The sequence below is a fragment of the Pinus tabuliformis genome, chromosome 8 (assembly GCF_031772625.1).
Source record: "Pinus tabuliformis cultivar Carrire ecotype Pingquan chromosome 8, CPIR1, whole genome shotgun sequence".
NCBI lineage: Eukaryota > Viridiplantae > Streptophyta > Pinopsida > Pinales > Pinaceae > Pinus > Pinus tabuliformis.
In genome coordinates, this window is record NC_142294.1 from 201,163,896 (window position 1) to 201,190,142 (window position 26,247).

General features: G+C 37.2%; 1 protein-coding gene across 1 annotated transcript in view; it reads left to right on the plus strand.

Annotated features, from left to right (window-relative positions):
• LOC149234827 (pre-rRNA-processing TSR1-like protein) overlaps window positions 1–26,247 on the plus strand; it is a 280,880-nt gene that overhangs the window by 224,587 nt on the left and 30,046 nt on the right. Inside the window, exons 16-17 of the mRNA XM_089371955.1 lie at window positions 13,811–13,914; window positions 14,007–14,266. Coding sequence (XP_089228081.1) covers window positions 13,811–13,914; window positions 14,007–14,266 — 364 coding nt within the window. The remainder of the gene's footprint in view (window positions 1–13,810; window positions 13,915–14,006; window positions 14,267–26,247) is intronic.

Below are 26,247 nucleotides of genomic sequence, written 5' to 3' on the forward strand. Positions count from 1 at the left end.
GGTTGAGAAATCCATTAGGGTGCCAAGTGAATTGATTTCTCTTAGCATGGCATTATCTTGTGATGTTTTATTATTAGATATTCTTATTTCAATTTATTTTGTTCTTATTATCAAGACTAATGCCAATCAATAAAAAGATGACGACACAAGATGTAGGCACACTACCAGGGAAAAACCCCTATCTAGGGGTAAACCCAGTCAAGAACTCTTCCTTCAGTAGATTCAATACAAAGTTGAGATGACCAAGACCCTCATAACCTAGACCAAAGACTACTTCCATCCATCAAGTCAACCTTGTTAGATTATACTTCAGTTTTGAGTCTTGTATTCAGTGTTTCGTTCTTCAATACTTTGCAAACACAATCTTCTTGTGCTTCGATTCTGTGGCAGAATTCTCATGCTTACATAAGCCTTGTGGAAACCTTCTCATATTTTGGTCCTGTGACATCCTTACCATACTTTGATCATGTGGCAACCTTCTTATACTTCGGTCCTGTGGCATCCTTACCTTGTTTCAATCCTGAGACTAGTTACATTGGTTTCAGTCCTATGGCATTCCTCATTATGCTTCTGTCATACTTTATTTGTGTCACACTTGAGTTCTGTAGTGGCATCATAACTCAGTCCTACAATAATATTATAACAGAGATACACTTTGGTCCTGCAGTGTTGCTGTTATAGTGTCAAATGTTGGTTTTGTGGTAGCCCATAATTTTGGTCCTGTGGTGGCAGCCTAGACTTTGGTCTTGTGGTGTTGGTAGCCTAGACTTCGGTCCTGTGGTGGTAGCCTTAAAATTCGGTCCTGCAATGACACTTCGACCTTTTGCACCATCGAATTATCCTTGATTGTAATTCACTGAACTTATATCTTATATCTCCTTGTTGAGCGAAGTCTACATGCCTATTTATAGTTGTTTCCCACTGAAAATGAGCTGACATGAGTTTGTTTGAGAAGCCGACTTGTAGAATATTAATTTGGAGGCTGACAACAAGGTGACTTGATGGAGGAAGCATTTGACATAACAAAATAGATTTTGACTTAGACTTTAAAAATCCTAAAAGCCTACAATGGAGGCTTGACCTATGACAATTGACCCAAGCATGAAATCCATGCTTTAATAAGTCAATTTAATTGATAATATCTTTTTTTCTTTCTTTTGATAAATATATTTCATTATGACTCAAGTACAATTATGAAGACCGAACCTAGTTACATTCTTCAACACTCAACTAGGGAGGTATTCATACTTACATATATCCGGGTGTGACTAAGATGGACTAAAGCTTTCAACTTCTCTAGGTACCATTAGGCTTACTTTCTAACCATCAATCCAGGCAACTAGGTGTGTAATGCAAGGTTAGAGCTCTATGACCAACGCCACCCTCCATACTTCGAGAACTAGACCTCAACACATATGCCGACCAAATGTCCTCCTAGGCATTTTGTATCACACAAGATGCCTCCTCAAGTCTCTTACAAACACTTTTCGTTAACAAAATCAATAATATCAACCAAACCAAACGTGCTTTTCAAATATTCAAACTTCTTATTAGGAAGAGACTATGTTAACACATCAACTACCTGTTCGTCGGTTGGAACATACTGTAACTTCACGACCCCATATTTTACCAAACTTCTAATATAGTGGTACCTATTGTTGATATGCTTCGTCCTTGCATGGAACACGAGATCTTCAGATATCTTAATGCTGCTTTGCTTATCACAATTTATAACAGTAGGACTTAGAGGTTTCTCAAACAATTCTGATAGAAGTTTCCATAATCATATAAGTTCCTTTCCTACTACACATGCAACAACATATTCTACAACTGGATCTTGCTTTCCTTCTTTCCGCAACACCTTATCATTCTCCAATTTCTTCTTCAAGGTATCCATCATGACTATAATATGCCCTCCCTCTCAACTTGGGATATATACTCTTTCTTTTATCCAGGCTCCCTCTTGACTTAGGGAGATTAAATTCTTTCTATGACATCGAAGAATTTTTCATGGCTTCCATCCTTCTTATCAAAGTTATCTTGATCATCATCATTCATATAACTTTCTTCATCATGCTTATCAATCAAATCAAGTTTACTCACGAACATCTTCATCTTGAAGATTATGTACCTGCACATCTTAGACAACAAGTTCAACCAATTACATATATTGAAGCATGAAGTTCACTATATCAGAATCATACAATAATGGAAGCATTAGACTTTAGACATCAAATATCAAAACTTAGTTATATTCATAATTAGAAAGAGACACATACTTCTATACTTCAACTTCTTTCTCGGGTTAGGTTATAACCCCTAGATCACATCAATAACTCAAATAAGATATCAGTCTCATTATAATTAGGGTCTCAATATTACTTGCAGAGATACGACATCCTCTACTATAATATATTGCAAACCCTAGAAGCAATTCAAACAAGTATATTTCTACAATGCATCCAACAACTTTAGAACTCATATGTTAAACTTCTACTAGGATTTAATGAAAACCCTAGATTCCATCTTTGAGACACTAATCAAAACCAATCACAACACAATCTAAGGTTTCAACTAAATGACCAACTTCTACTAGGGTTTGTTGTAAACCCTAGATTTTATCACCATAATAGAAACAATATCACCATATCTTAGAATATCAAACTTCTACCAGGGCTTAGTTACAAACCCTAGAACTTATCAATAATTAGGTTAGCACATATACATATCTAGGTTAACGATGCACAACCATATAGTAGACAAACCCAAGACACAAATATCAATACATTTAAAGTCAGACATATAACAATCTTGATTAGGCTAGGGTTTTGATCAGATGGACAAACATATACCTAGGGTTTCTTTCCTAGGGGCTTACTTTTGATACATAAGGGTTTTACTGATAAACCCTAATTTACCAAAATCTCAAGGTCTAGGAACACATTACCATCCAACCCTAAAGGACTAGGGTTTCCCTAAAGGACTAGGGTTTCCCTAATAATACTAAAACACCAGACATGATATTACCATCAAAACCCCAAACATTAAAAGAGCAATATTTTCTAGATTTCATCAGTAACCTCAAGTAGATTAGGGTTTTCACATTAGCATTGACATACCCTTTGGTTAGGATATTACAGAGAACCTTTTAGTGTTCCACAAAATAATGAATGATTTTAATGTGGGTGGATTCAATCTAATGATCAATCACCCAAATAGGAATCTTTAAGATTCAGAGGTCCTAGACATAACGATGTTAGTAACGCAAATTTCAAAAGATAATGAATGTACCTTTTAAAAGAGTTTTATAAAGTGTATAGTCTAAGATGTACCTGGAGATGTTCCTTAACAAACATTTTAGGGATTCCTTGAAGTGCTTTCTTTGAATTAAGCCAAGATCTTTTATACTTGCAAGTGTAACAAATACTTTCAAGCAAAATATGTGATACCAAGAACATGATGTTAATTTTCATTCTAGATATTCTATGCAACAATGGAGGATGGAATCGTCAAATAAACCCTATATATATATCAAGAATCAAGTTATCTTTTCTTCCAAATGACTCAAGGATTTTACTTGAAAACCTTAGAAGATAAGGATTATGGTTCTTATATGACAAGAGATTGTATGTCACCTAGGGATTACAATATTTGTCCTAGACTAACTATAAACAAGGATTATATGGATCATCTAAGATTTTCTAATATTAGATATTTTGAAAATCTAGATGCTGATAAAATAAATCTACGTACCTCGTGTTTACATACCTTTGATTTGATAGTCCATTAGACTTGTTGCATATGCATTTGTTAAGTAAGGAACAATGACCAACATTTTCAACGTAGGAAGACCTTAACTTTGACAAGCTGTTTCATATACAAGAGCATAATGTTGAGCGGTTTTATGTGATATACCACACTACTTCTACATGGCACATACACCATCTGGATGTTCACTAGGTATGTTCCTTTTTAGGACTATTCTTATCTTGGATTCCCAATCCTCAAAGAATATTGATCCTCTTCGACCACTCTCGTCTTGGATACCTGTCCAATCCTCAAAGAGAGTCAGTCCATTTCCTTTCTTAGATTTTTCTATCCTCAAGGAAATCACAGATGCTTATTCAATCCTCCATTCTCCATTCTCCCTCCATGGCCTTCACTTAGACTTATGGTTGTTAGTCTTGGTCAAGTGCATGACACATGAAGGAGAAAATACAAATGTGATGTCCATCATCACTCCCTCTCAACCAGAGAGTAGATCCCTATTTCCTCTTGATTAGGAAATAGATCCTTGCTCCTTCTTAAGCATTTAAGGAGACTCCTTTACTCCCTCTCAAATATAGAGGAGATTCCTAACTTCCTTTCAACTGAGGTGTCTTAACCACAAGTTCTCTAGCTTGTTTCCGTAAGTGTATTCGCTACTAGTTCTTCATGGAGATAGTTGCATGGCTCCCTCTTTCCTTTGCATCGCATTATGTCTAGCTTTCTTCCTTCCTAGGAATTGTGACAGGGTTCAGACCATCAACCTTTCAGATCACTTTCCTTTCGTCATCATCAATGAAGGCATTATATTGAGCTTTGTCAAACTTCAAGCTAGTCATAGCTCCCTCATGAAAGTGATCTTTGTTGATGAACATCAGGTTATCTTCTTTCGCTGCTACCTTTGATTCCCAAGGTGATAATGTGAACAACTTTAATTGCCAAACCCATATACTCAATTCATATGTCCGTTGAATTGAGTTTAGCACCCACTTTTGTACTTGCCTCAGCCGTCATCATTCATTCCTTTAATATCTTACCAAGTAGTAAAATAATATCTTACCAGGTAGTAAAACAATACGTTAACCAAATAACCAATATCAAAATGTTAAATATACGACTTACCTTGTCATGATGGCCTTCTCATCAAAGCATCAATTTTCTTGAGTTCTTTGAGATCAACATGCTTTTGAATGATCCATCTCCACATGAATCCTTCATGCATTCATTTTAATGAGAGTGCCCATGGATCGAACTAAGTTACAATATCTTCCTTGGAGTTGTTATTGTTAACTCCCTTTCTTTCTTTCAGAGTCTACTATTGATGTTGATCAATATCTTATGGAATCTTTGCTTCCATACAACCATCTAACCACTGATCTTAAATGAACCTTCCTCTGTTGAAGATAGAATTCTTTCTTAGGAGTGGAATGAGTGCAACTTGACCATTTGCATTCCTTCATCCTTCAAAAGTATTGTTTCCATACTAGATGGAATATATACCAATCATGTCATAATGCTTCTTCCAAGAACCTCCTAAATAATGTTTCTTATAGGTTCTTGATGATCCATTTTTGCAAAATGTCTACCTCTAACATTTTGTTAGAAAAATGTTCGGATGAACATTAATATCTAGGGTTCATGTCTCTATGAACCCTAGATTTCTATCATACAAAGTACGCTTGTAAAAGCCCTAATGACTCTTCAAAGCCTTTATTATAATCTTAATATACAACATAAAAACAAAGTATACATACCCCATGCCTTTTTTTTTGCAAGGATTTGTTGACTCACTCTTCCAATAAAGGTTCACATATCTTCTTCCATGAACCTTTGTCAAGTGATTTATTAATCGATAATGACTATACATATACATGATAATATTGCTATTCATCTTACTTAACACATTGTTGTAGATATCAACAACATCTCACGGTCATCTCCAACCTTATCGTTAAGATATATTTTCTTAATGAGGTATAGTCGATGCCAAAGAACCGATATCCTATGGCACTTAGAATCAAGATAGAGCTGTTTCCATGAATGTGAGCCACAAAGTGATGTTATTGTCATCTCGTTGTCATGTATGCAAGCCACAGTACTTCAAGAGATGCGAACCATCTGAATTTCTTATGATGCCATTGTTAGAAGATAGAACCGAGTCTCAAAGATTCAAGTTCGAGCCATAAATTTGATTATCCGAGCCTCTGTCATGTCAATAATTCATTGTAAACATAAAGGGAGCCATGGATTGCTGATCCCAAGTTATACAGAGTGCATTTGATTTGTGTGATGTCAACATATATATGTGTGAACTATAAAAATGTGAATGATGCCACTATTCAGAACATTCGATGTCATCCTCTAGATCGTTTTTCAATATATTGAAAAACGATCTAAAGGATGACATTGAATGTTCTGAATAGTGGGATATATATATGTATAGGCAAAATCTGAGATGTGATGCATCATGCCATCAAAGGTGCGAATTGCTTTATCCACAGAGATGTGGGAAACGAGTCATAGTTGTCAAAAGAAAATAAAACAAGAATATAAGCTGTGCACTTACAGTGATAGATAACATTAGGTTATCTTCTTTCACTGCTACCTTTCATTCCCAAGGTGATAATGTGAACACCTTTAAGGTGATAAAGTCTCGTCATGCTAAATATCCCTCCCAAGGTAATTCACTCCACCAAGATCACATTGCCTCCAAGAGAAAAGAACAAGAGAGCTAGTACACACTTCTTAAGAGAGATAAGTGTTGTGAAGTGTGATGATTCAAAATGAAAGTGACTCTCCTCTATTTATATGAGGGAAACCATGCCACTTTTCATTAATTTACAAGTAAAAGCCCTTAAAAGTTTACTTGAGCATTCAACTAGGGCTAAAGGTCAACAAGCTGACGTTAAGATAACTTCAAAATATGATAAATACATCAAAATAGCCCACATGTATGGGAATAAAGGCTCTCCATGATGACTTCATCCTCTCGAAATGGACAATCTCCATCAAACAAGTGATAAAGAGGCTCATGAGTGCTTCTCACTCTAAGAAACCATCAAAGTGCATGGGTATATCCACAAACTCCTCCACCATGATGTCATCTCCAAGAAGGCTTACAATCACTCTAAAAGAATGTTCAATGAATTAATTCACATGGAGCAAACAACTCAATGATAATACAAAGATATTTACAAGAATAGAAACATCAGGTTTCTATGTAGAATATCGAACAAACAGTTTCATCTAAGAAACTGCTAAAAGAATAAGAATAGAAACATCTAAGAGACTGAGCATTACTAAATAGAGATATAGAGATATATTCTAATACCCTCCCTTAATGCTCAATCTATTTACAACACCAATAGACCCGCGAAATTTTACAAATTTATCAGGACCAAGAGGCTTGGTAAAAATATCGGCGGGCTGCTCTATGGTGGGAACATAGTGCAACTGAACTGAGCCGTCTTCAACCAGCTGTCGAATGTAGTGGCAGTGAGTTTCCACATGCTTTGTTCGTTCATGAAAGACAGGATTCTTGGCAAGTTTGAGCACTCCCTGATTATCACAAAACAAAGAAGTAGGCCCTGTCTGAAAAACATGCATATCTGCAAGCATACGACGAAGCCAAACTGCCTCACAGGCGGCCTTAACTGCTCCCCGATACTCTGCTTCTGTTGAGGAGAGAGCCACTACCTGTTGCTTCTTACTAGTCCAAGTAACAGCTCCAGATCCTAGACTAAACACATACCCAGCTGTAGATTTACGGTCATCAACCGAACCGGCCCAGTCAGAGTCAGTGTAGCCACTGAGAATAGGAGTGGAGCTGTGAGTATATAAGAGGCCATAATCAGAAGTACCACGCACATATCGTAGCACCCGCTTTGCTGCTATCCAATGATCAGCTTTAGGAGCTGACATAAAGCGAGAAATGTAGCTTACTGCAAAACTGATGTCAGGTCTGGTAGCAGTAAGATAGATGAGACTGCCCACTAATTGCCTGAATAAAGTTTCATCCACAAGAGGAGAGGATGACTGTGCTGAAAGTTTGAGCCCTGGTTCCATAGGAGTCGTGGCCGGTTTGCAATCCTGCATTCTGAACCTTTCCACAAGATTTTTGGCATACTTGGACTGAGAAAGAAAGATCTGATTTTCAGTTTGCCACACTTCAACCCCCAGACAGTAATGAAGAAGTCCCAAGTCTGTCATCTCAAAAGTTCTGCATAGATCTTGTTTGATCCCATGGATCAAATGTGCAGAGCTGCCAGTAATGATAAGATCATCCACATAGACAACTACAAACAAGATATCATCATCAGTATGCTTGATATACAGGTTTGCATCAGATGGACTCCGCTGAAAACCCTGATCTGTCAGATACTGATCAATTTTTATGTACCAAGCCCGAGGAGCTTGTTTTAATCCATAGATTGCTTTAACTAACCGACACACTTTCTGTTCTTGACCAGCAACCTTGAATCCTGGAGGCTGCGTCATGTAGACTTCTTCTTGGAGATCACCATTTAGGAAAGCACTTTTTACATCCATCTGATGAACTTTCCAATTGAACTGAGCTGCTAGGGCAAGCACAAGCCTGATAGTACTCATCTTGGCTGTAGGAGCAAAAGTCTCCTCATAGTCGATGCCTTCCTGCTGTGAAAATCCTCGAGCCACAAGCCGAGCTTTATACTTGTCTAAGGTTCCATCAGCTTTGTATTTGACTTTATACACCCATTTGCAGCCGATGGGTTTTTTGTCTGCAGGAAGATCAGAAAGAGTCCATGTGTGATTCTTCTGAAGACTCTGAAATTCTGCTTCCATAGCCTGTTCCCACTCAGATATACCCTTAGCTTCTGAATATGTTTGAGGCTCAAAAGTACTGTGAAGGTTAGCCATAAGAGCAAAATTGACTGTAGACTGTTGTCTGTTCTTATGCCTAGAAGTTCTACCTTCAAGGAGCTCATCATCCCGGAGATCACCTATGGTTTTAGCCCACCATTTTGGCCGAAGAGAAGAAGAACCAATATCAGGATTAGAGGGACCAATGTCAGGAGGAAGAGAGGCAGGCTCAAGAGCAATAGGGACAGCAAGAGGGGGATTAGCTTCTGGAGGAAGCTCAGATAGAGTAGTATCAAATCTTGATGCTACATCATCCCTCCCATCAGATGGACTGACTGGAAGAAGAACACTGTGAGGCGGATCCTCAGAACGCTGCTTAGAAGAAGAAGACTGAAAGAATCCTCTGTCTTCATCAAATACTACATCTCGACTGAAGCTAAGTCGACCAGTGGCTATATCTATCAGCCTATAAGCCTTGTGATGATCACTGTAACCTGTCATCATGAGTTTCTGACTTTTGGAATCCAACTTAGATCGCTTAGCAGATGGAATCCAAACATATGCAACTGAGCCAAAAACTTTGAGATGACTCATTTTAGGCTTACAACCAGACCACACTTCTTCAGGAGTCTTCCCTTTAACAGCCTGAGTAGGGGATCGGTTAAGAAGGTAAACAGCAGTAAATACTGCTTCAGCCCAGAATTTGTTTGGAACACTCCGATGTTGTAACATGGAACGAGCCATTTCAACAACCGTGCGATTGCGACGCTCGACAACACTGTTCTGCTGGGGAGTGTAAGGTGTGGTGAATTGACGTTTGATGCCATGAATATCACAGAAGTTGGCAAAAGCTGAGGAACAAAATTCCCCCCCATTGTCGGTCCTAAGGGTCATGATATTACAACCAGATTCGTTTTCAACTAAAGTTTTAAACTTCTGAAAGGTACTAAGAGCATCAGATTTATTTTTTAAAAAATACACCCACATCTTTCGACTGAAGTCATCTACAATAAGTAAAAAGTATTTGCAAGCAGTTATAGAAGCTGTATTCATAGGACCACAAATATCAGCATGAAGTAACTGAAGTACCTGGGATGCGCGCCAAGATTCGCCATTTTTGAATGACGACCGATGTTGCTTTCCTGCTTGACAGGCGCTGCATACCCCCAACTGCTGAGTCTGAATATCAGGTAATCCTGACACAAGTCCCTCCCGAGAGAGCTGAGAGAGATACTGCATATTGAGATGCCCATATCGCTGATGCCATAGAGTACTGATGGGAGAGACACGAGCTGCTAGTGCCACTTCTGGAAAGTCACCGGTGTCAAGTAGCCTGTATAGACCATGGTCCTCGAGGCCAGTAGCAACTGTCAGACTGGTCTCCCTGTCAATGATGGAACACTTGTGTGCACTGAACACAACATCAAGCTGAGGAGAATTCCTCATAATCTGACTGACAGAGAGCAGATTAATCTCCATACCAGGAACATAGTATACATTTAGAAATATGAGCGTGCGTCCACCAAACTGAATTTGAACTGTACCCCTGCCAGCAACAGTGTACTTTTCACCTCCACCAAATACAACTGAATCACTGAAAGGTGAAAAGTCAATAAACCAGTCACGCCTGTGAGAGAAGTGGCGTGATGCACCAGAATCAATGTACCATGCAGAGGAAGGAACATGTTCTGAAGACCTTTTAGCCATAAAGGCGTAAAAGGCAGAATCTGTCTGCTCGGAATGTTCTGCAACATTCGCTGTCTGATGTGACCCTCCCTGTTTCTTTTGTTCAGCAGCAATCCTCTGCCTGCAGTCTTTCTTCATGTGACCGAACTTGTGACAGTAATTACACTGTACACTCTTCTTCCTGTTAGGATCAAAAGACTGAGATGATCCTCTCTGCTGAAAAGACTGAGAGGACTGATATTTTGCAGCAAATGCATTCTCCAAGGGCACTGATGCAGTACCACTACCAAACTGCTGTTTCCACCTATCTTGCTGCAGAAGTTTGGTACATAAATCTGAAAACTTCAGATCAACATTTGTGGTTGTAATGTTGAGTGTTTCAATGAAGTGTTCATAAGATTTTGGTAGACTCTTCAGGGTAATGACTACCATATCTTCTTCCTCCATGGTCCGACCAATGGCGTCGAGCTGATCTCGAATGTCTTTAATTTTGTTGAGATGTTCCTGTAAAGACATATGTTCATCCATCATGATGGAGAACAACTGATTTTTGAGAAAAAAAGCTCTGCTTTTATCAGATGTCTCATGCAGTTCTTTCAACTGTTGCCAGATTTCAGCAGCTGTCTTGCCAGAAGGGATCTGTGGTAACTGATCATCAGCGACAGAGAGCTTGAGAAGCATAACAGCCTCTCGATTTCTATCATCAAATTTATCTTGATCGGTCCCGGCTGTACTTGGACGAAGCTCTTTGCCCAAAATGAGTTGATCAAGACGCCTGTACTCAAAAATGGTCAGCAGTCTTTGTTTCCAAATGTTATAGTTGCTGCCATTAAAGCGTTGATTTCCTTCTAACATCAAATTGGTGAGCGTGGCCATTTTCCCAGAGAAAATACAGAAGTCAGCAAAAATATCTCTCCAGTCAAAAAAACAATAGTAATACTGCTGAAACTGTCCCCTTTAATCCTGCTGCAAAAAAAAATCCTTTTCTTTAACAGTGACAGATCTAAATCATAAAAAAATTTGAGGTTCCTTTCTCTGTCCAGATCTGAGTTTTGTCCTAAGATAAGCACAGGTCTGAGAATATAGTTTCCCACAGGTTTGCTTCAGGTCCGTGGAGCTCCACCATAATCCGATCCCACAGCTAGCACTATAAACCGAGTGACAACAGATAATTTCAAGTCTGAGTTTGTAATGGGAACACACTGCTGATTTGGAACAAATAAGAAAAAAATGCTGTTTGGGAACACACTGAGCGACACACACCGCTGATTGAAAACGCTGATAAAACAAATACTAAGATCTGAAAATTGGCCCACGTGAGCTATCAAAAGCTTCACGTCACGTCTCAGCTACGTGGTATAGATCCACAGGTGAATACTCAGGTTTGAAATATATCCACGGTTCTGAAAATACTTGAAATATAACACGCGTATATCCACGGTTCTGAAAATACTGGAAATATAACACGCGTATATCCACGCCACAGAGTTATCACAGCTTATCCACGGTTCTGAAAATACTGGAAATATAACACGCGTATATCCACGCCACAGAGTTATCACAGCTTGTGAATACGCGGGTTTTGAAATATATTCTGATAACACTTAAAATACAAAACACGCGTATATCCATGGGTTTTTTTGGAATTACACTCGTATCACAGTGTTTCCTCACGCGTACCAAGACAGAGTTTCAAATACACGCCACAGAGTTTCAAATACGCGCGTATCACAGGGTTTCAAATATCCACGGGTTTGACAGATATCTACGCCACAGATTTTCAAATATATATTCACGGGTGTTGAAATATATATATCCACGGATTTCAATGGTAATACCATCCACGGGTTTGAAGACACAAGCGTATATCACTTGTTTGACAGTGTTTGAAAAAAAAATAGACAGTTGCCCGCAGATCGAATTCTCAGACCATGACTCTGATTTTAAATGAGTTATAAATGAGAGAAAACACCTGGATCACGATCGCTGAGGAATGCCACGTTGTGGTCGAAGAAAATAGCTGGATTCACGATTCCAAGCAAACTGGCCAGCCACAAAAAAAAATTCCGCTTCCACGACAACAGTCACCTCCACAGAGTTATTTCCTTAAAAAAAATGATCATGCAAGGGAAGAATCTATTTCTGTATCGAGATGGACGACTGTAAGCATTTATCACAGCGAGCAAAGCCGAGGCTAAGATACAAAGATATTTACAAGAATAGAAACATCAGGTTTCTATGTAGAATATCGAACAAACAGTTTCATCTAAGAAACTGCTAAAAGAATAAGAATAGAAACATCTAAGAGACTGAGCATTACTAAATAGAGATATAGAGATATATTCTAATACACTCTTCTAGTTGGCACATGGGCATGATGTACTAGCCCTCCCAAGTCATCTCAATGATCACCATCCTCGTCTGGGCACTAGAACATAAAAACAAAATATACATACCCCATGCCCTTTTTTTTGCAAGGATTTGTTGACTCACTCTTCCAACAAAGGTTCACATGTCTTCTTCCATGAACCTTTGTCAAGAATATAAGCTGTGCACTTAAAGTGATAGATAACATCTAGTTTGTGATGTCAATTTGGTCTAGCTAAGGAGTGTTATCTTCCCTACCCAGGTTCAGTATCTGCAAGTGATATGTTGATCTCTTAACGAGTATATTGTTTTATAAGGGAGCTTATTCTGAAACTTGAAAGATCATCTACTCTATGATAGCTCTTTAACTATCGTGCTTCCTTGAAATAATCCTTTCATATGTTTCTGTGGTTAGAGATAGTGCTAACTGAATTATCCCATTTTTAATTTGCAACAGCAGTATTTTTTAGCAGTATTGATTGCAGTAAACATGGATATATCTATTTCTAAGCAGGGATTGACTTTCTGCTGATTCTTTCATACTTTTCAAATTATGCCATTCTTTTCAGTGCAGTACTCCCAGTATGGTGAGCAGTAGATGTCTCAAGTTAGTTTTCTGTGTCATACCTTTTATTTTCTCAAATGGTGAATTAGGCAATTCCTTTCCTGCTTATTTTAACCTTTGACTAGTCTTAGTGGATGCTATTTTGAGCCTGGGAAGAAACGCTAACAAGTTTTCATTCCTTTCAAACTAAATAAATCCTTGAGAAATAAGAATTTAGATAATGGCATGCAATTTGAAAAAAAAACTATCGTACTTGCTGAACAGGATTTTTGTTTTCAGTGTTCATGTTCTTACCCCTTAAACAAGTTTTAGTGGAACTTAGAGGAGTTAATTATCTAATTGATATCAGTATTATTTGAGATTTTGTATTGATTTGTCTAAAACTTCAGTTCGTTGACTTAGTTAATGTTTCAGTAATTGTTTTATTTCTTCGTCACTTCCTGTTAAGGCCTGGATATTCTATTGGTTTTTCATTCAATAATCCATCGTGGAGTTCTATTTCCTGTGGTTGTTGATTAAAGCCTAATGGCAGACTGCAATTCTGTGCTGCATTATGTTAGTTAATTTTGAATTTTGTTGTGATTGCAGAATATCCAGATGAAGTGGACACGCCAATAGATGTTCCAGCTCGTCAGCGGTTTGCAAAGTATAGAGGTCTCAAGTCTTTTCGAACGTCTAGTTGGGATCCAAAGGTTAGTTTGAGAAAAACAAAACTTTATTCTACATTATGGAGCTTATTGGTTGTAATAATTTCTCTTATTTCATACAATCGTGAAATTTCCAGGAGTCTTTGCCCCAAGAGTATGCCCGGATTTTTGCATTTGACAATTTTGCTCGAACATATAAACATGCATTGGCAAAAGCAAAAGAAGTTGACAATGAAACTTCTGATGGCTGCATATCTGTTGGTGCTTATGTTCGGCTTCATATTAAGGGAGTTCCTCATGTTGTAGCTACGAAATTATTGAATAAGCATAAAAAGCACCCGGTTGTAGCATGTGGGCTCTTGGAACATGAGACAAAGATGTCTGTATTACATTTCAGGTAGACCCAGATGAACATAATAAATATGTTTTCTTTCTGTTACTGTGTTTTCCTTGTTTTATTAAATTTGTACTTTGTTACCTTGTTTTTTCTTGTCTTAATAAATGAATTGCCAGGGTACTGAATCAGATATGCTTTATGTGAAATGCATTAGGCACCATATCTGTTTTAAATATCTCATTGCATGTGATTGCATCGGAGGAGTAATTTAATGATCATACACCATTTAGTCATATTATGTTCCCTTTCTTACTTCAATCCATAACTACTGGTTTCTTGGCTTCTGTTTCATAGAGATTTTAGGTGGTGTGCAAACATCAAGCATTGGCTTAATGACCGTCAATACTGTTTTATGAAGAGTAAGCAATGAAAGATGAAAAATAATGCTCATCTTGAAGTACATAATCTATGCGCATGTGAAATCAGAGCCATATTTGTTTGAGCAGGGGAGTAGAAAGTGTGACTAGTTGTGATGGTTATATTTGAATATTTATCAAAAAAGTGCGTTCTTTCTAGTTTCCTTTCTTTGCCAAGAAAAAAAAATGCTTTTAAATGGCTGAAAATGCATATGACAATCATTAACATCTAGACATCAGCCCTAATTTTGGGGTGAAAACATGCAATTAATGTTAGATCTCCCTTGTTATGTTTATTAAATGCAATCCCTTTCAATAGGACAATAACAAATGGACAATAAATTGCTATTTAATGCAAATTTAAGCTAACTGTAACCCTAGTTACCATAAATTTAAGAGAAAAAGCAGAAAATAGAATGACCACCACAAACTAATGTAGTGCCTTCTCTCAATTAGGCAATGGAATCAATGATGGTGCGGACAAAGATAGAGGAGCTTGGATGAGGTGGGTGGAGGACTAAGAAACCTCTCTCAGAAACTCTAATGACTTTCTCTAAGTGGAGATTTAAGATCAAAGGAGGCATACACAAACTTCCTTTGCTGGATTCTTGAAAGACTATTTTTGCAAAGCATAAAGAAACAAAATTTCATAAATGTATTGAATTTTTAAATATGGCACAATGAAACCCTCATTTCAGAAATTTTCATGCAAAATGTAAGAAAATTAACAACAAAATTACACTATTCAATCAAGAATCACCTCATCAATCCAAGAAAAGTCTCTTCATGCTAAATATCTGTTGTGCAACCAGCTCACAAAATAGAAGAAAAGATACAACGACGACTTCAAAATCAGCGTTTTCGAGGGTGCAACCTGTTTTATATTACACAAATGAACAATTCTTGGATGATACAAATGACAAAACCTCATTTCTATATATAGGAGTCTAAGGGGTCACAATATAATCAAAGCCGACATAACAATAATAATATAAGGGCAAAACAATAACAGTAGTGGGCTTCTATGGGGCACAATAATAACAATATGGGGAGAATAGGGGCACAACAATAACAATAAGGGCTACAATGACAATAGTAATGGGGGAATCAATAGTTTTATAGAGACCTAACATGCCCTTTTCCTTCAAAAAAGTGTTGTCCTCAACGCTTGAGTAGTTCTGGATGCTTCTGTATAAAATTCTCATCCTCCCATGTGGAATCTTTAGCGGGTAAGTTTTTCCACTTGATGAGATACTTCGAAATTGATCAATTTGATAGCTGTCGAGTTCTTGTTTCTGTAACTGCTTCAGGTTCCAATATGATTTTTCCTTCCTTGTCAAGTTTTGACAATATTGTTTGAACTGAGAGCTTGTCACCTATAACCTTCTCTAAGAATGAAACATGAAAAAATGGGTGCTCTCAAGCAGTGTTGTTAAAAGCGCGATTAAATCGCGCTTTTTTCCCTAAGCCGATTTAATCGCGCTTTTTATGGGAAAAAAGCGCCTAAAAATTTTTTTGCCGCTTTTTTCGGAAAAAAGCTCGGGGTGTCAGGGCAGCACGATTTTATAATTTTTTTTTTGGTTTTTCATTTGGTCATTTGGGTTTTTTCATGCAATTTTTTTTGAAAGAAACAAATAATTTTTGAGTGGGGCAGCTTAATGATCAAGTCTAGGCCCTAGTATGGATATGCTATTCATGGTAATGTTAAATTCTTAAAGTAAAAGTGACATTCTCCTTGATCTTCATTTTCATCCTTTTACTTAAATTTTTAACATTACCATGAAATGACTCAGGATGTTTGAGAGTGGTTCTAGCCTCATTGGATTTCATATGGAGAAAGTAGAATTTTAGATTTCATTTAAAATTCAGCAGACTTATCAGTTTTTCAGGATTTCAGGAATGGGATATTGTAATGTTTCCAGGTGACACCACCTACTCGGGCTACCCCTGCCACCAGTAGAAGATGTGGTCTACCTCCTATAGCTCCTACTTCTAGTTCTTCAGCTTCTAGAGCACATCAGACTCCACTGCCATCTCCACCAGCACAAGCACCAGCATCTACATCTAGAGGGAAAGGGAAAGCTGTGGCATTTTCTCGCAAGAGGGGCAGAGGAAATCGATAGGATTAGACCTCATTTTATTGTATATGACATTATGACATGATGAGATACATTATCATATTTTTTGTTGATATTTTGAGGCTGAGCTGGGACTCGGGAGTCAGGACTTACTATTCAGGACATGATTCAATGTTATGTGTGATTTTAGCGCTAGAAATGATATTAAACATCTTATATATTAGTTTTTTTATCATATTTATGTGTCAATGTATTTATTTTATGTTGTAGATGGTTTAGATATTAAAAAAATTGAAAAAAAATGAAAAAAATGAATATTTTTGTACCAAACGCTTTTTTCCGCTTTTTTCCCGCTTTTTCCGATTTTTTCCGCTTCATTCCCGGCGCCGATTTAATCCCGCTCGCGCTTTTCACAACATTGCTCTCAAGAAGCTGCAGGAAGCTCCAATTTGTAAGTACCAATCTTTTGCAACACCTCGTATGAACCATAATACTTTGGTGATAATTTATTATCCTTATTAGCTTGCCTAATAGACATCTTTTTATATGGTTGTAGCGATAGAAATACACATTCAGCTACATCAAAACTTCTTTCACTGCGATGTTGATCTCCCTATTGTTTCATTCTATTCTGCGCCAAAGTGAGATTATCCTTTAAGAGTTGGAGAACTTGTTGTTGATGCTTGATGTGATCTTCCACTGCTTGAACCTTAGAATTTTCTGTTAAATATGATGTGATGGATGGTGGATGACATCCATAGAGTGCAGTTTGGAAGGAAGTGTTATACCACCATTCAATCAGAGGCAACCATTTGACCCATTATGTTTGTTTATCAAATACAAAGCAACGAAGATATCCTTCCAAACATTTGTTTACTATCTCATTTTGCCCATCAGATTGAGGATGATAAAATGAGCTATGAGCTAATTGAGTACCAAGACAATAAAATAATTCTGTCCAAAAATTTCCAGTGAAAATGGGATCTCTGTCGCTTACAATAATCTTTGGGTTTCCATGTATCTTTTGAATTGTTTCCATAAATGCAGTAGACATTGTACTGGCTTTAAATGGATGAGATGATGCACAAAGTGTGCATACTTGGTAACTCTGTTAACTACTACCATGATGACACTCTTTCCTTCGGACTTGGGTAACCTGTGATAAAATCCATTGAAACCTCCTCCCAATGTTGACTTGGAATGGATAAAGGTTGTAATAGACCTGGGGTCTTAATTTGTTTCAATTTTATTATGTTGGCAAACCAAATATTCCGCCACAAACTTTTGAATATCAAATTTAAGGCCATCCCAAAAAAAATCCTTTTTAACCCTGTGGTAAGTTTTTCAAAATCCTGAGTGTCCTCCTAAGGGAGAGGTGTGCAATTCCATAAGAATTTTTTGTTTGAGCTGGGAATTCTTACATATATAAAAGTGATCTTTGTACCATAATGAATATTTTTTCCAGCTAAATGTTTCAGATGTACTGGGATCTTGTTGTAACTTTTGAATGAGTGCCCACACTTCTTCGTTATTCTTCCATTCATCCTTGCTTCATTTATCCAATCTAGTTGGAGAATAGAAATGGCGCAAAACAATGCTTCAACATCCTCATCCTTTCTTGAGAGTGCATTTGCCACAAAATTTTGCTTCCCTTTTCTTAGATGATTTCAATGTCATAACCCAACATCTTTGTGACCCATTTTTGCTGCTCTTCTGAAAATAATCTTTGTTCTAAAAAGTATTTAAGACTATCATGATCCATTTTTACTTTGAAGTGTCTTCCCATTAGGTAGGGTCGCCATTTCTTAAGTGCATGTACTATTGCCAACCTTTCTTTCTCATAAATAGCTGTGTAAATATGTTCCTTTGATTGGATGACTTTCAAAAGCATTGGGTCTTTCTTCTTGCTTTAAAAAAACACCAATTCCATTTCCTGAGGCATCACATTCCACAGTAAAGGTTTTTGTGAAGTCAGACGTAGCTAAAACCAGTGCTCATTGCCTTTTTAAAATGTTCAAAGGCCTTCGTTGCTTCTGGAGTCCATGAAAATGCATCTTTCTTCAATAACGTTGTTAGAGGTTCTGCTATTCTCCCATAATTTTTAAGAAACTTGTGATAATACCCTGTCAAGTCAAGAAATCCTCGCAAGTGCTTTATGGATGTGGGGATTTTGCATTCCTTAATGGCTTTAATTTTGCTAGGGTCTACCTTAACACCTTCATGAGATACAATATGACCCAGATATTCCACCTCTTGTACTCCAAAGAAACATATGGATCTTTTTGCCTATAATTGTGTCTCCTCCAATAGTTTGAGCACCCTGTCAACATGTTGAACATGATCCTTCCAAGACTTGCTGTAGATTAGTATATCATGAAAAAATACTAACACAAATTATCGAAGGAAGGGTTTGAAAATTGAATTCATCAAACCTTGAAATGTAGAAGGTGTATTGGTGAGGCCAAAAGGCATGACCAAAAATTCATAATGACCCTTGTGAGTTCTAAATGCTGTTTTCGGAATGTCTTCAGTCCTCATTTTGATTTGATGATATTCTAAATGAAGATCCAACTTGCTGAAGTAAATTGATCCATGCAATTCATCCAATAATTCATCAATGATAAGAATCCGAAATTTATCTTTAATAGTGAGCTTGTTGAGCTCCCTATAATCCGGACACATGCACCATGATCCATCCTTCTTGTGCACCAATACTACTGGAGCAGAGAAAGAACTTTGACTAGGTTGAATTATACCAGCCTCTAGCATTTCTGCAACCATACGTTCAATTTCGCTCTTTTGGGCATAGGGATATCTGTAAGGCATGATGTTTGGAGGAACACTTCCTGGAATCAAATGAATAGGTGGGAGGCCTTTGGGAGTCTCAAATACCTTGGAATGTTTGTCCAAGACTTTTTAGAGATCTGGAAAAATAGATGATTTCGATGTGGGAACCTCTAGCAAACATAATTGTGCAATTATGCCACGTTCTTTCTTTAGAAGCTTTGTCATTCTGTTAGCGCTGATTATCTTTCCCGGTTTCCCTGTGATACCCCTTAATTCAACTTCCTTTCCTTCCGAAAAAGTTTTCATGAAAAGTTTTTGAAAATTAAAAGCTATCGTATTCAAAGATTGTAGCCATTGGACTCCTAGTACAACATCAATACCACCCATTGGAATGGAAAACATTGGGCTATTCAATACATATTCTCCCATGGATAGCTTGATATTATGGCACTTTCCAGAACAATATATGGTTCCTCCACTTGCAACCATCACTTGACACACTCTGGTGCTGGATATAGGAAGCAATTCAATTCTTTGACTATCTTACAGTGAATAAAATTATGGGTAATTCCCGAATCAATGAACACTATTACTTTTTTCTTTTTGATATGTCCTTCTATCTTGATAGTTTGAGTAGTGGTAATTCTGGCCAATGCATTACAAGATATGGTCAGATTCATTTCTTCTTTCTCTAGGTGTTGTTCCTGGTGTATATCCTCTTCTTTTGACGTTCTTTGTTCCTTTTCTTGCTCCTCTTCACAATCTATGTAAAATAATTTCTTCTCAGCACAAATATAACCTTAAGTGTATTTGCTATCACAACTGTAACAAAGCCCTTTTTATCTTTTTTCTTTCAATTATTGTGGTGTCAACCTTGTAGGTTGTGGAAGGCTAGGGGCAACGACACTTCCATCTTTATAGTTGTGAGTGGTAGGTATCCTTGCCATAATTTTTATTTCCATTTTTCTTGCCGACTTGATTTTTTTTTTTTCCAATGAATCAGGTTCCCAAAGGCGAACCTCATGTCGGATGTTATCCTTTAAGGTCCCTACGAACACATCAATCCTATGCTCCTCTGCAATATCTTTTACCCTTATATTCAATTTTTGGAAGTCCTCAATGTGCTCTATCATTGAACCCTTTTGTTTGAGATTTATCAATTGGCTAAAAAAGATGTTTCTTTTTGTATCCTCATAATGTGCTATTATTTCTTTCGTAAAAATTGCCCAAGCAACAATTTGTTGACGAGAGCAAAAAGCCATTGATATCATACAAACTGATTTGATTCCAAATATAAAGTTATGGGATCCTTGCCATCAAACTTCTTCATATCGATCTTTGGAACATGGTGGGTCTTCAATACAACATTAGAGTCTATGAAGTCATGATTAACATTTATTTTGTTCTCATCATGAGTTTCTTTTACTACCCTTTCACCATTAGTAAGCATTTCTTATAGCAATTTTGTCAAATCTGTCTTCAAATCTTCCATGTTGCCTTTAAGTTTTTCTCCTATACCATCCATCTTAGCTTCCACGTCTTTCTTTAAACCATCAATCTTAGCTTCTGTTACTTTTTGTGAGAGTGAATTTTGTTGCACTTGGTCTCGTAATTTTGATATATCATTTTGCATTTCTTCCTCTTCTTCATTAGTCATGCTAGAGCTTTCAGATTGCTTACTAGGTGTTTCCATTTTCTTTCTTCGGGGGCATCAATTGATGATAATTATGCTTCATTATTCCCTTTGAATTCTTTCAAACTAATTTTTCTAACCAAACTTATGAAAAAAAAACTACACACCTTTTTTCACTTTGTAGGAGCTCGATATTGAATTTGTTGTATCTCTGTAATTTCGGATCTCCAATGTCTGAAATTTCGTGCTACAGTAGCCCTCTACGTCCTCTTTCCAACCCCACAAGTCTATTGATGATCTCAACCCTAGTTGCAGGAGGATTGAAGGGCCTTAGTCCAAGAACATGGTAGTCAAGAAGCCTGTAAATAGGCCAACAACATTGTCTTTATGATTGTGAAGTTTGTAAGCAACAATATATACAAGTCATTAAAAGGCGCTGTTTGTACATAAAATTTAGGGCTTAAACATTAGAAGACCTGGAGCATGATCCTGAGTAAATTTTGAAATCCGTGGCAGTATTGAAGATATGATATACACTCGAATTTTTGAAGCAAAACTTGTGCTTCATTCTTAGTTGATCGTTAGACACTTATAGCAAAATTGTGCTTATCATTGATCATAAGGGTTCATTGTTGAAGCTATTAAGAGCATCAATGTATTGATAGCTACTTATTAGTGTTATCAAGAACATACCGAACCGGTCTGAGGTCACTTGTTCTATTGGTTTGAGGCCAAAACCAATTTGGACCGGTGCCCTGAACTACTTCTAGCCAATTCAGTACCGAATAGATCGGTTCTTGTACGAAACTGGTCGGTTTGGTACCAAACCAACCTTTTTTCATTGAATCGGATGGTTTGGTACCAAATTGATCGATTTTGTACATTGTTGCCAAGGAGCCTTTAAATGCAATTTAAAAAAACAAAGATTTATGATAGGGGAAGCCTAGTATTTGACCATATGGCTGTACTAATGCTATGCAATTCATGGGAATGTTAAATTCTTAAAGTAAAATTGACATTCTCCTTTGTATTTCATTTTTGATCCTTTTACTTGAATTTTAACACTACGATGAAATGACTTAGGATGTTTGAGAGCAGTCTTGACCTCATTGGATTTCATGTGGAGAAAGTAGAATTTGAGATCTCATTCAAAATCCAACAGACTTAACCGTTTTCCAGGATTTCAGGATTGCAACGCTCCATTGGATTTTGCCATGTCTGAGGGTATGGAACTAGTATATAATCAAGAGCACCAAGCCCTCTATGTACGTTGATGTTAGTGGCATTGGTTGTCGAACTCCCCTTTCATGAGGCTATTAAAAAGAGTACTCATCACTCAAACAAAATCTTGACTTGACATGTTATGCTTTTTCTATCTTATTTTAATACTTAGAGGGTGATATTGATGATGAAGATCCCAATATAGGAAATGATTTTGATGATATGTAGGTATTTGTTGTAACATGATTTTTTTTGGATGCTAGAGGCCATGTGTAGCTTGTTTGTTGATGTATTTTCAATTCAGAGATTGATTGTAGTTGGTGCTATTTTGGTTATGTGCACCCTTACATTCTATATGAATGAGAAGTTTTGCTTATTTTTGTATAAATAGTTTGGATTCATATGCATGCACATGAATATATATGTTTTTCTTTAAAATTTGAATATTTTATGTTTTTGGTTGATCAATTTTTTGGTCCAGTTCTGATCGGTTCTCGGTTTGGGGGGTCTACTGGTTTGATGACTAGTCCGATTTTGATAGCATTGTTGTTTATTGGACCGATGTTTAACTTGCCATGGTTGAGTTTAACTTATATTGATTGCATTGAATATAGTGAGAGTATTGGTTATAAACATTGCTATATTTGAAGCAGACCTTTTGAGGTCACTTGTTGAGGTAGAATGGATATTGAATACACTTATTTCAAGTATCATGAATTGTTAAGGCATATTGATGGGTTTAAAAGGGCATTCATATGTTTATAGTAAAGAAGAGGTTGAGTTCCTCATCAGTTTTTGGAGACCAGAATTCTCTTGTAAAGGCCAAGTTAGTTCATAGCTGGAGTTGTCCTTACAAATTGTTGCCATTGCTACAATGTTTTTGAGGAGGTTGAGCTACTTGGAAAGACTGAGGGAAATCATCTATAAGATCTTCCAAGTACTTTTGTGTGTGAACAAAATTTGCTAATGACTCTTCTGCAAAGGAAGTCTAGACCATTTGAAGACTGTTGCTCATTTATTAAGGGTTGAGTGATGGAGCAAGTTCTCTTGTATGAATCTATGGAGGACATTGGAATGCAATAGTCCCTTTCCCTCCTTTGAAGACAATTTACTTTATTCATAGAAATTGGTCGATTTAGGACAAGGTATTGTAATCAACACCAAAGAAAGCCCAACAATCTATTGATTGATGCTGATCAAAAGATGAAATTCCTGTGTAAGCATTTGAAAACAACTACCTGGATGTCCACAATGTAATGTGATCAAATAATTGTTAAGGAAGTTGCTCCAGAATTAGGGTTTGTAAACCCTAGAAGATTAGAAGTCTTGGAAATGAAAGCCCTAGGGTTTGTGGATAAAACCCTAGAGGTACTCCTAGATCAAGGTTTCCATTGAAAGAAGAAACCCTAGCTCATGCAACGAAGGAAAGGAAATTAGCATGCTGATGATGAGGATGAGGATGATGAATTTGCAAGTGGATTTCATTTTGCAGGAAGGCAAGGATCAAGAGGGAGTCGACAATTCCCTACAATCCTCAACATCAAAAAGATAAGTACTCTATATCTCTCTCTCTCTTGATTTTTATTGCTTTACTATTAGTTGGCATCTTGTTTTTGTTTCTTTTGCTAGGCTATAATTGTTTCTTCCATGACCTCCTAGTGAGGGTTGTAGGTACATTTTGAAGGCTGTTAAGGCTTTGGCAGCAGATGAAAGCATTGGAAGAACAAAGCAAAGCCTGTGACAAGAGGATTCTCCCGAAGTGATTTGTGTTCAAGAGGGAGAAATTATTAAAATAAATTCAAAACAAGGAAATTATCGGGATAATATTGACGAGCGGCAGTTTGGCGATTATATCACGATAATTCTGATATTATCACGATATGTGCAACACTGCTTTGAGGTACATGACAGGGAATCTAATGTTTGCAGACTAAAGAAGGATTTGTACAAACCTCGGGCATGGTATTCTCAGATTGATGATTATATGATGAGTCCTGGTGGATCTTGCTATTAGATGACTTATTTCTAATAAAAGGACTCACCTAACAGTGGCAGAAGGATTTGCTCTTGCGATAGGAGCAGTCGGGATTACCACAGGAAGCCTTGCTTCAATGTTAGAGAGGGTCGACCTCAAAGTCTGAGATGAAGGATCTTGATTGGATACATTACTTATTAGGACTAGAAGTGTGGTAGAAGTCGGATGAGATCTTCCTTGGTCAAAGGAAGTATATTGTTGTGATTCTTCAGAGATTTGGGATGATGAACAACAATTCCATGGTCATTCCCATGGTTACCAATCTAAAGAAGCTAATTGGTAGAGGGACCTTCGAGGATTGCCTTAGTAGGATTTGTTAGGGTAACAGGAAAGCAACTACGCTGATGGATCCAATAATGGAAGCTTGTCAGTAAATGGTTGAATCGAGACATGTGGCACAACATCTGTTGAGGTATCAACATGATACATGTCTCAAATGATGAGATGATGAACAACAATTCCATGGTCATTCTCATGGTTAGCAATCTAAAGAAGCTAAGTGGTAGAGGGAGCTTCTAGGATTGCCTTCGTAGGATCTATTAGGGTGACATGAATGAAACTACGCTGATGGATCCAATAATGGAATCTTGTCAGTAAATGGTTGAATAGAGACATGTGGCACAACATGTGTTGAGGTATCGACATGATACATGTCTCAAATGATGTACAACTGCAGGGATATATAGATTCAGATTGGGTAGAGAGTGCAGAATAGCACATTAGGATAATGATTCAACTTGGGATTTGCTATGATGAGCAAGAAACTAACAACACTGCTAAAGCAGAGTACATTGTAGCTTTTTTGGTGAGTTGTGGAGCAATGTGGCTTCAAAAGTTACTCGCACATGGTATAAAAAGGATCAATAAGGCTCCTATGCATTCCTATAGACGAGCAAAATTGCTGACATTCTCACAAAGCTTTTGTCCCAGGATGAAGTATGTATACTTTAGAGACAAACCTGGAGTGGTTGAGAATGCTTCCCTTGGTTAAAGGGAGTGTTGATGTTGTAGTATCAAGAGGCAAAGTTTCTCCCTAAGGTAGGATATTGATAGTTCATTGGGGCCATGTAATGTGGCTAGAGAGATTGGCCCAGTGAGCATCGAGGCCCAGAGTGCTCCCTGGGTCAAGGGTTACTTGACCATATTGCCAATGGTTTTTTGGCTAGTGGGTTGAGTGAGTGCCTATAACATCAAGTAATTGATTTTCCATTCAATAACATGTGACGACATGTGGGAATGGTAAATGGGCCTTGTTGCACTCAATTTGTCAAAGTTCCAAGGAAGCGGAAGTGTCAATTTTTTCCACAAGGATTGGATCACATATCAGCAGTCCATGTGTCATGGTCACCCCATTCTGCAAGTTATATATTGTAAATGATCTTAGTAAAACTTTGAGTTTATGTAACAACCTAGGTAAGCCTATAATTGATGACGAATTCCATCCTAGGAGGTTTTTTAACCTCGATGATTACCTATGTTTTTCGACATGACTAATCAGAAGAGTTTTCCTTCTGACTTAAACCCCCAAAGCTAGGGTGAAATTTATTGTCGAATTATTAGGTAATTCCTAGTGTTTTAGTTGAGTCTGATGTAAAAGTGGTTTGAGAATAATTTAAGCTAATTGGTTAAATTATTTTATTGCAAATCACTTAGTTTACTAGATCATATTGAGTCGCAGATGGATTATGTGTCTTGAGGGTCTAAGACGAATGTGTATTCCCTCTTTGAGTCTTGTAAATGAAAAATCATATGTATTAGAGGGTTGGAAAAATAATTAATCCCCTCATGTGTAAATTAATTAATTTTTCTCGCAAAATAAAATTAAATCTTAAGCTAGAAAATAATTAATTAGGGTTAATTAAATTGTCTAG